Here is a 10,576-nt window from a genome sequence, read left to right on the forward strand (position 1 = left end):
ATTGAACCTGAGGCCTTTGGAAAAACAAGGCGCCGTCGGGATTACAGTGGCAGGAGATTCCGATCGCTTGGTCGGCATGTCCGCGGAAGGCGGCTCTCCTTCAATGGAGAACCGGCCTCCGGTTGCCTTCGTCACCCGCACCTTTCCAGAAACGTGGACTTCAACTTCCAGCGTTCCCTAGCCAGCCAAACTAACGAACATGCTGGCTAGGGAATTCTGGGAGTTGAAGTCCGCGCGTCCTGGGGGTCGAGAAACACAGATCTGAATCACAAAACGAGGGAAGAGCCGGGATCTTTTTCTGATACCTGCGGCGTTTAACCAATCTCAGAATCGAGCCAGGTCCATTTTACCTTCATATTTTATAACTCCGAATTAACAAGAAATGGGATTGTTGGTGTGTGTTTGGAGGGGGGCGGGTCGCATTATTAGTATAACCTCCCTCTCCCCTTTTCCCCAAATCATAGGCATAAAGGAAGCATAAAGCAAGAATTTGTACTCACTGTCGCTCCAGGCTTTTTCCCCCCCTTAGTCTGCAAATTTACCATATTTTTTTCAAATATTTTTTAGTCAAATATTTTTCCCCCTTTGGACAAGAGAAAAAACAAACCTGGAGGTTGACTAGGGAGGGATTAGAAATTATTTGCCTAATAATGTTACTGACGCTTTGCATTTTGCATGTGAATTTAATGCACAGGATGGTCTATAAACAAACTTCAGCATTTTGTAAGGGAATACAGAAAAACGGCGTTTGAATTCCATCTAAGTGGGACATAATGAGGTTAATCTCCTGTTTTGTCCTCCTCCTGGTCTTTCTGAGAGGCAGCCGTTTCAACCCAAAGAAACAAGTATTTGTATTTGTATTTATTAGTTTGTCAAACATGTACAAGAAAGCAGGTATAAATATAAACATGGATATAAACAAAAGAAATGAATACAAATAGATGGGGATAGTAGGACAGGGACGGTGGGCACTTATGCATGCCCCTTTTATGGACCTCTTAGCAATGGGGTGAGGTCCACGGAGTCAGGTAGAGCATTCCAGGCATCGACCACTGTTACTGAAGTCATATTTTCTGCAATCAAGTTTGGAGTGGTTTACTTTGAGTTTGTATAGATTGTTTGCCAGTGTATTATTGAGGTTGAGGCTGAAGAACTCATTGACAGGTAAGGCAGACAATTTTGCACACTGTGCTTAGATCATACCGCAGGCGCCGCCATTCCAGATTGCCCAAAATTTCAAGTCTTATAGAAGCTTGAAAGAAGCTAATTCATATTTACAGCTGGGTACGATGTATAATTTAGCCTTGCTTCCTTCTGAAGATGGCTGTGTCTGTTGAATTCTGGAATGGAAGCCATGAATGTAGAAGATTAGTCTGGCTTTGTGTGCTTGTACATCCATTACTATGAGAAATGCTTATTGATTGGAGATGTGGAGGAAAGGTTAGAAATCTCTGTATTCTAGGACCCTCTCCTCACTTTGGCTTCCTTGGCCTTTATGTGGATACAACCATCGCAGCATTGTATTTGTAAGCCGCCCGGAGTCCTATGGGATTGCTGACATATAAATTTTATTAAATTCAAATTCAAATTCAAATTGAAGTTAGCTAATAGTTCTTGCATAGAGAGGAATAAAAACAATTTTGCTAGCTAAATCCCTAGCAAACACTTGCTGAGACAGGACCAAGGGTGGATTTCAACCGGTTTGCGGCGGTCCCCACGAACTGGTTGGTCGGCGAACCCGGAAGTAAGTAACTTCCGGGAACAGCGAAGGGCCCACCCGCCTGCCCGCGCTCCTTACCCGGTTTTGACGAGTTCTCCGCTTCCACGCATGCGCAGGACGCATACAGCGGCTGTGTGATCCTCCAGGAGCAGCTGGAGCATCGCACAGATGCTAGTACGCATGCGTGCACTGCGCACGTGCATGAGGATGCCACCGGCCCCCTTCCAACCGAACTGGTTGGAACGGGGCGAGAAACCCACCCCTGGACAGGACCCCAAATGTAGACAAGGCGTGAACAGGAAATCTGGGGTACTAATAAAGGAGAATATTTGTAGCTGAGGGTTGATATGAGGGGTCCTTGCTTGTTTTCTTGCAGATGTTTCATTACCCAAACTAGATAGTATCTCCAGGGCTATTGTGACTCTCAAATCTCTGCTTAAAATACATTCTGAACTCAACGATTGTGCTAAAATATAAATATTTTTGCTGAATATGTAAAAGTAATGCTATGCTGTGTGAAAAGAGGAACCTTTGGAGGGGAGGGGGGGTTGCTGTGCTACTTGTTACTGGAAATTAGGGGCAAATGTGCTGATGATCGCTAGACATTGCAAATGCAAAGTAAGCAATATTAATAAGCCTTGATAAGGTCATAAGATGATCTGAGAGGAGCTGGCTTAAGGTGGGCTTTAGGTGGACTGTACAGATAGTCCTTGATTTACAACAATTCATTTGGTAACCATTCGATGGCACTGAAAATAGTGACTTCTTACCATTTTTCACACTGAAGACGCTTCTTGCAGCATCCCCATGGTCATGTGATTTACATTCAGGTGCTGGACAACTGACTCATATTTATGATGGTTGCAGTGTCCTAGGGTCATGTGATCTCATTTTACGACCTTCTCACAAGCTGAATCAATGGAGAACCCATTCACTTAACCACCATGTTACTAATTTAACAACTGCAGTGATCCACTCAACAAATGCGGCAGGAAAAGTTGTAAAATGGGACAAATTCACTTAACAACATTTTCACTTAGCAACATAAATTTTGGGCTCAATTGTGGTCGTAAGTTGAGGACTAACTATACCGTGTTTCCCTGAAAATAAGACAGGGCCTTGTTTTCTTTTGACCCCCAAAGTAAGCATTTGGCTTATTATTTGAGGTGCAGGAGGCGGTGAGTGTTGTCACCTTGTGATTGCAGCTGTGTTGCAATATTTTGGGGGGAGGGCTTATTATAGTGCATGCGCTCAATAGCCCAATTGGGCTTATTATCCGGGGAGGTCTTATTTTCCGGGAAACAGGTTACTGTTGGGAGTGACCTTTGCATAGGCCTCGGAAAGATCCCTCTGCTTTTGCAAATCCCCATCAGTTGTTCTCAGGAAACGACGTCATTTTTGACTCCTAGCAACCACATAGATTGGGGGTGTCAAACTTGCATCGTCACATCGTCATATGACATATCATGACTTTCCCCCCCTTCACTAAACTGAGGTGTGGGCGTGACCAGCATGTGATGTATCCGGCCTGCAGGCCGCCAGTTTGGCACCTCTGACATACCGTATTTTTGGGAGTGTAAGACGCACCTTTTTCCCCCAAAAAAGAGGCTGAAAATCTGGGTGCGTCTTATACACTGAATACAGCATTTTTGGCCTCCCGAAACCCCACCCTCTTCACCAAAATGGCCATGCATAGCCTTTAGGAGGCTTTCGAAGAGCTCCTGGGTGCTAAGCAGAGCAAAAATGAGCAAAAAGTGGGCCATTTTTTGCTCAATTCCCCCCCCCCAGCCTCCAGGAGCACTCTATAAGCTTCCTAAAGGCTATCCATGCCCTTCCCCTTTTTGCACAAATACGGGCCCGTTTTGGGGGGAAATGTGCCTTTTTTTGCTCATTTATGGGCCCCCCACTGCCCCAAGAGCACTCTACAAGCCTCCTAAGGGCTATTCATGCTCTTTTTTTGAAAAAAAAAAGGGGGGGGTCCATTTTCGTGAAAAACAGGCTGTTTTGGGGAGGTTTGCAGAGTGCAAAAACTTTTTTTTTTTAATTTGCCTCTTCACAACCTTGGTGCGTCTTATACTCCAAAAAATACGGTAGATAGTTTTTCTCCAGGAAGACTTATTCATAAAATGGCCTTTGAATTTTTCCAGTGGTGCCACTGTACTTGAGTCCAGCCACTTTGCTGCTAGTCATTCTCTTCTTGCTGTCTGGGGAATTCTGGGACTTGAAGTCCACACTGCTTCAAGTTGCCAAGGTTGAGAAACAGTGCACTAATGAATAGATTAAAAAAAAAAAACTTTATGTCCTTTCTGCCAGTCAGAAAACTCCAAAGGTATGTTGGGGAACAGACCCTCTCATATTTCCAATTATATGTGTAATGATCTTCCACCACTTGGAGGTGTAGACTCCATAATGAATCACATCTGGATCACACATAACTTTTGTCTCTCCTGGTTTTTGCCAAAGGAAAGGAGGATAAGTTTATCTGATGTTGTCCTTGGAGGGCTTTATCTCCTCTTGCCAAAGATAAGACCATCCAAAGTTAAGGATTTTTTTTTAATTTTGTGTATTGAAGATGAGAAAGGTCACCCCATTCTATATCTTGTTTCATAGACTAGAACAGAAAGAGTTTAACTCTTTCATGTCTGAAATAAATACTTGCTCAATTCTGTACTACATTTTCAATCATTACCAGCCAGTTTGGTTTAGTGCTGTGATGGTGAACTTATGGCATGCGTGCCAGAGGTGGCACACAGAGACCTCTCTCTTGGCACATGTGCCATTGTCAGCTGCTCTTCTGATTTCCAGCATGCGCATGGATATACTGGCCAGCTGGTTTTTGCACATGCCAGAGCGCCGGAAACCCAAAAACCACTTGGCCGGTGCACCATGCACGTGCCAGCCGCCTGGTCTTCGGATTTCTGGTATTCTGGTGCACACATATGCGTGCACATGTTGCGGTTTGGCCACTCAATGTTGAAAAAGTTCGCCATCACTGGTCTAGTTGTTAAGGCACCAGGCTAAAAAGACAGACTGTGAGTTCAAGTTCCTCCTTAGCCATGAAAGTCACCTGGGTGACTTTGACACTCTCTCAAGTCCAAATTACCTCACAGGGTTGTTGTTTGGGGGGAAATAGGAGAAGGAAGGTATATTTGGATATGTTAGCTGTCAAAGTGGATATTTAATTAATTACACGGGAATGTAGTGTTTTATAGACTATGCATCTAAAGGAAAGGAAAGAGATACATATAATTTCTCCTCTCGCAGTAAAACCAGCATCACTACATCTAGTTGATCTCTTCCAGTTCTTGGATTGGAATTCACCAGGAAATCTCAGCGTTATAAATTAAACTAGGATATTGGGGGGGAGGGGAGGAGAATCTTAGAATTCTGTATTGCTGCCAAGAGGCAGCAATACAGGAAGTGAACATGGATATGTCCATGTAGTTGTTAAGCATCAAGCTTGTTTGGAAGGAGATTTTAATGTTCTAAAATAAGAAAGCCCTAAGGGAGGAGGTGGAGGTAAAGAACTAAAAAATGAATTGTAACGGCTGTCTTTTTTAAAAAGCCTTTTTTTCTATTCTGGAAATGCACAATTTTTATTTGACAACATTTATTTTCTCCATGCTTCTTTTCAACAAGATTTTCATATGCCTTTTGAACTACCATCCCACCCCCACCCCCCCAATTCTTGATTTGGTCACAAATAAAGCATTTGTAATAAACATGCAAAGACATAATTATCTGTAATGGGTTTATAATGAAAAGAGAACCTGTTGGTTGGAAAACTAGGCAAACATTTGTATCTGTAATAATCAGGAAAAAGTGAGATCAAAATTTAATTTACGCTATTCATAACAAAGTCAGTGATGGAAGATGGGTTTTGCGAGTAAGAGATTCAAAGTTCAAAAATATTCTGCCACATAGAGAAGACTAAACAGGGTGTACTAGTGGGCTTAAAGGGATGTGGTGGCTCAGTGGCTAAGACGCTGAGCTTGTCAATCAGGAAGGTCGGCAGTTCGGTGGTTCAAATCCCTAGCGCCACGTAACGGAGTGAGCTCCCGTTGCTTGTCCCAGCTTCTGCCAACCTCGCAGTTCGGAATCATGTAAAAATGCAAGTAGAAAAATAGGGATCACCTTTAGGTAACAGCGTTCCGTGCGCTTTCGACCTTTAGTCATGCCAGCCACATGACCACGGAGACGTCTTTGGACAGGGCTGGCTCTTCGGCTTTGAAACAGAGATGAGCACCGCCCCCTAGAGTCAGGAACGACTAGCAAGTATGTGCAAGGGGAACCTTTACCTTTACCTTAGTGGCCTTAACAAAAGCCTCCATCCCTATTCATAAAACAATTCAGAGAGGGATTGTTAAATAAAAGAATAATACAAAATATATACAAAAGCACAGCCTGCCTTAGTTCTCATTTAAGTAATTAACCTATGACAATCTTTAAAGCCCTATATGGCTTAGGACCTGGATATCTACGGGACCGTCTTCTGCCACATACTTCCCAGCGTCCGATAAGATCTCACAGGATGGGCCTTCTCTAGGTGCCGTCAACTAGACAATGTTGTTTGGCGGCTCCTCGGGGGAGGGCCTTCTCTGTAGCTGCCCCGGCCCTATGGAACGATCTACCCCCAGAGATCCAGACCCTCCCCACTCTCGCGGCCTTCCGCAAGGCTATTAAGACCTGGCTTTTCCGGCAGGCCTGGGGCTGTTGACCTCTTGAATGAGGTCCAGCCCCACTAAGGTTGAGTGCATGTTGTGTCTTTTTAACTTGCTTTGTCTTCTACTTTTTAAACTTTTTTAGTATTCTTTTAAATTGTTTTTTATGTAAGCCGCCCGGAATCCTTTTAGGATTGGGCGGCATATAAATTTATTAAACATTAACATTAACAATCTGTGTAGTAAACATCTGTTCTTTTCTTTTCAGGAACCAAAAATCTGTTCTTCTGTTTCCAGGAACATTGCCCATTCTTTCTGAAAAGCCAGTATTATGAGATCTCCTCATTCCCAAGCTGACATTAGAGAATCTTGACATGCTCCAGGGAAATCTTTTTAAAGATCTATATTGAAGCTGGGAAGACATTGGCCTAGAGGCGGGGGAGAAAGACACATGGTTTTCCTCGGCTGGAGAAGATTGCTGCACTTTTGTGGTAGGGCCAGCTTTAGAAAAGACTTAAAGCAGAGACAGAGAGGCTGTTTGTCTTGGAGGTGCTACCGGGGAAGAATATCCGGAAGACTTCATGTAGACCCCAAGCTGAGAATGTTTCTAGAGGAGAATACCGAAATCATTGACGCTGGGAACCTGACTCCGGAGATAAGATTACGTCTTCTGACCCCTAATTGCAGGTTTTGGCATGACAAAGCTGCCTTGTGGCCCTATGGGGAGCCCTACTGGGCAATGTACTGGCCAGGAGGCCAAGGATTATCCAGGTATAGAACACCAGAAGGCTGAGAGTTACCTGCTGTGCAATCAATTCAATAGGAAGCAGACTGAATGATCCTATAATAGCATACTGAAAAGGGGTCTCCAACCTTGGCACCTTTAAGTATATATGATCTACTTCCCTCATCTTAAGCTCTCATATCACAGAGATATGGATTACAAATGTCATACCATACCACAACTCCTTTTAAAGGTTTTCTTTTTTTTACAATTTCTCTATTTTTACATATGTATTCTAACCCCCCCCCCTGTGCTTGGCTTTTACTTATATTGACCACCAGATGGCAGTATGTGACCGGTTTTGTCCTATTTAGGCTTTACAAGCTGAAGCCAGTTAACACTGCCCCTGGTGGTCATTGTGGGTAAAGCACCACAGTTGATTGATTATCTCAGAGAATCATGAGTTTGGAAGAGGTGATCTTGGACCTCCTGCCCAGGATAGAAATACTGAGACCATCTCAGTGAAATTGCTGTCCAACCTTGGCTTGAAAACCTCCACCATTGAAGCATCCTCTTTCCTGTTATGTTTATTAGTTGTGTTGATACAGCTCAAGCTTTTATTGGCTGTAAGCCTAGCTTTTGTGTCTCATAGTTTCTGAGGTAGCACAATTCATGAAAGCAAATCAATTATTTATTTATTAAATCATAATTAAAATAAATATGGCTTAATGCACTATATATTAAGGTGGGACGTGGTGGCTCAGTGGTTAAGATGCTGAACTTGTTGATCAGAAAGGTTGGCAAGTTTAACAGTTCGAATCCCTAGTGCCGTATAACGGAGTGAGCTCCCGTTACTTGTCCCAGCTTCTGCCAACCTAGCATTTAGTCATGGCAGCCATATCACCACGGAGACGTCTTCGGACAGCGCTGGCTCTTCGGCTTTGTAAGAGAGATGAGCACCGCCCTCTAGAGTCAGGAACGACTAGCCCATGTGTGTGAAGGGAACCTTTACTCTATTATATACTAAGACATCCTTCCACTTATGAATTCCAGAGGTGGCCTTCATGATCCTTAAGATTAATCAAGCTCCTGAATTTTCCATGATAACCAATGGATATGATTTTTGTTGGAGGAGAAGCTCACTCTCTTGAAGTTCAGCTTGATGTGTACTTTGTAAAAATAATAATTTGCAACAACTGTAATTTCTCTTGGTCACTCATACAATTTCAACCTAGCTGATGATGAAGCACTTTTGATATTAAAAGATAAAGTTTTTAGCATTTTGCTGATAGATGTAAACTTCAGATCAAATTGAGTTAAGGCATTTTGAAATGAGCCGATTACTGTAATAGACTTTACAATTTATTTATTTTTTTACTATTCTTCGTTTTCAGATACCTTCTTGATAATCCAAAAGTGGTCCAGAAGAAGAAAGTTCTGGATCTAGGAAGTGGTTGTGGAGCAACAGCTATTGCAGCTACACTAAGCGGAGCATCACAAGTTGTTGCAAATGATATCGATCCTGGTAAGCTATTTTTCTACCAAAAGTAGGACAAGCTAAGTTCACTACGATAAACCTAACAGTGTCAAGCATGTTTTGAAATCCAAGTTTTGAAATCTACATAGATTTTACACATAATGGTAACTCGGGTTTCTTAAACTATGATTTGTTCAACAAGCTCACACATAATAGAATTCTAATCATAATGGGAAGTGGGTAAAAAGAAAAAAGAGACAATGCCGAGTTATGATAGAATTCATATCTCAGACCAAGCTAAAAGTTAATAGGTCACATGGTTTAATTTTACACATTGTAAGTGCCTTTAAAATAAGAAAACAGCTCCTCATCTCCTTCAGCAAATGTTTATTTTTTAACTCTCCCATGATAGAGTACTAGAAATGCAGGTTTGTCTATACTTGGCAGGTTCTGGAACATGTGTTTTATACAAAGCAGTGTTTTCCAACTTTGGCAGCTTTTAAGGGGTGTGGACTTCAACTCCTAGCTGGCTTGGGAATTCTGGGAATTGAAGTCCACACGTTAGTTACCACGTTTAAAAACACTGATATGAAGAATGGCTTTCAATTACCTTATTCTCCCATCTGCAGGTACTTGAGGCAATGGTACTATGGTGTTCTCCATAGGAAACCTATCAGTTGGTCTTATTTAAAAACTTAACTAAAACTTAACTGGTCTTTCATTTAAAAACTTAACTAATAATCAGAGATGGCAAAAGTATATGTAGGAGGATGTGTTTGACCTAATGAAGTGGGAAGGCAAGTAATAAGCATTTTTTTAAACTAGAAAACAAGAACCTTGCCTTGCATCAGATTTTCTCCAGGAAATGTAACCTAAAATTTACATTTTACAAGATTATGTCAAAATTTCAAGTCACAATTGTCAGCTCTTTCCTGCACCCTTTTCTACAGCAATTGAAAAAGAAAAAAACATTACCCAGTGTTTTAATTGTACAAAGTTATTTGTTAATCTTGGATTTTGAGAGAAATGATGTTGACGTTGCCCTTGTTATTTTCTTGGTATTCCAGTTGCAGCTGCTGCCATGGTGCTTAACTGTGAGCTGAACAACATAGACCCCATCCCTGTTTTAACAGAGAACCTGATTGGTACAGATATAGGCAAGTGGGACCTTATTGTCTTAGGGGACATGTTTTACAATGAAGAACTTGCAGACAGCCTCTCTGAATGGTTGAAGAAGTGCATCCAGGATGACAAGACTGGATTGCTGATCGGGGATCCTGGCAGACCCTATTTTGTGACCAACAGAATTCAGAGAAAGTTGCACAAAGTTAGTGAATACGCTCTCCCTCAATCATCACCGGAAGAATACAACGGTTCAACCAAAACTATTATCTGGAATTATCAGCCTTAATTTTTCAGAGGTCTTTAGGAATATTAAATCAGTTGACGTTACTTTGAATCTCTTGAATTCCAGTTCTCATACACTGAGATTTTAGCCTCTATCACTATGTATATTCCAATAGTTTTAAAAGACTTTATTTGCAGCCATATTAGAGAGGACAGTACAAAAAACTTTGTGGTTGAGAATGCATTGTTTAAAAAATATACACAGTACTGCTTATGCGAATTACAATAAATTTTATTGGTAGAGGGTGGCCTATCAACAGCAGTTTTATATCTAATGAAACTTCTAAATTCAGTTGTTGGTACTGGGTAGTCAGTGGATGATCCATCTAGGAAGGGGGGGGAACCTTGGGACAGTTTGCTGTATTTTGATTTCCAGAACATTGTCGTCTTTTCATACTATTCTATAACAGGCATCTACCGGGATACATTTATGAGGATAAATGTTTGATCTTCGATTGTTGGTTCTTATCTATCATGTCTGGTCAGCCACTCTAGCACATATTTGATGTAACATCCTGGTCTGAAATGGAATATTGTTTTATCCATTCTGGCATGACTTTATTATTACTCATGTTTGCAAATGAGTG

The 10,576-nt window shown here is 41.8% G+C and overlaps 1 protein-coding gene across 1 annotated transcript; it reads left to right on the forward strand.

Moving 5' to 3' along the window:
• The first annotated feature begins 1,137 nt into the window (after window positions 1-1,137).
• ETFBKMT (electron transfer flavoprotein subunit beta lysine methyltransferase) lies at window positions 1,138-10,453 on the forward strand. Its single transcript, XM_014072502.2, has 4 exons — window positions 1,138-1,164; window positions 6,650-7,152; window positions 8,500-8,630; window positions 9,650-10,453. Exons 2-4 carry the CDS (start codon window positions 6,833-6,835, stop codon window positions 9,991-9,993), a joined length of 795 nt encoding a protein of 264 aa, XP_013927977.2. The 5' UTR covers window positions 1,138-1,164; window positions 6,650-6,832; the 3' UTR covers window positions 9,994-10,453.
• The last annotated feature ends 123 nt before the right edge of the window (window positions 10,454-10,576 follow it).

The sequence above is a fragment of the Thamnophis sirtalis genome, unplaced genomic scaffold, assembly GCF_051295495.1.
Source record: "Thamnophis sirtalis isolate CommonGarterSnake01/CBP01778 unplaced genomic scaffold, rThaSir2_p1.2 scaffold_9, whole genome shotgun sequence".
In the NCBI taxonomy this organism is placed as follows: domain Eukaryota; kingdom Metazoa; phylum Chordata; class Lepidosauria; order Squamata; family Natricidae; genus Thamnophis; species Thamnophis sirtalis.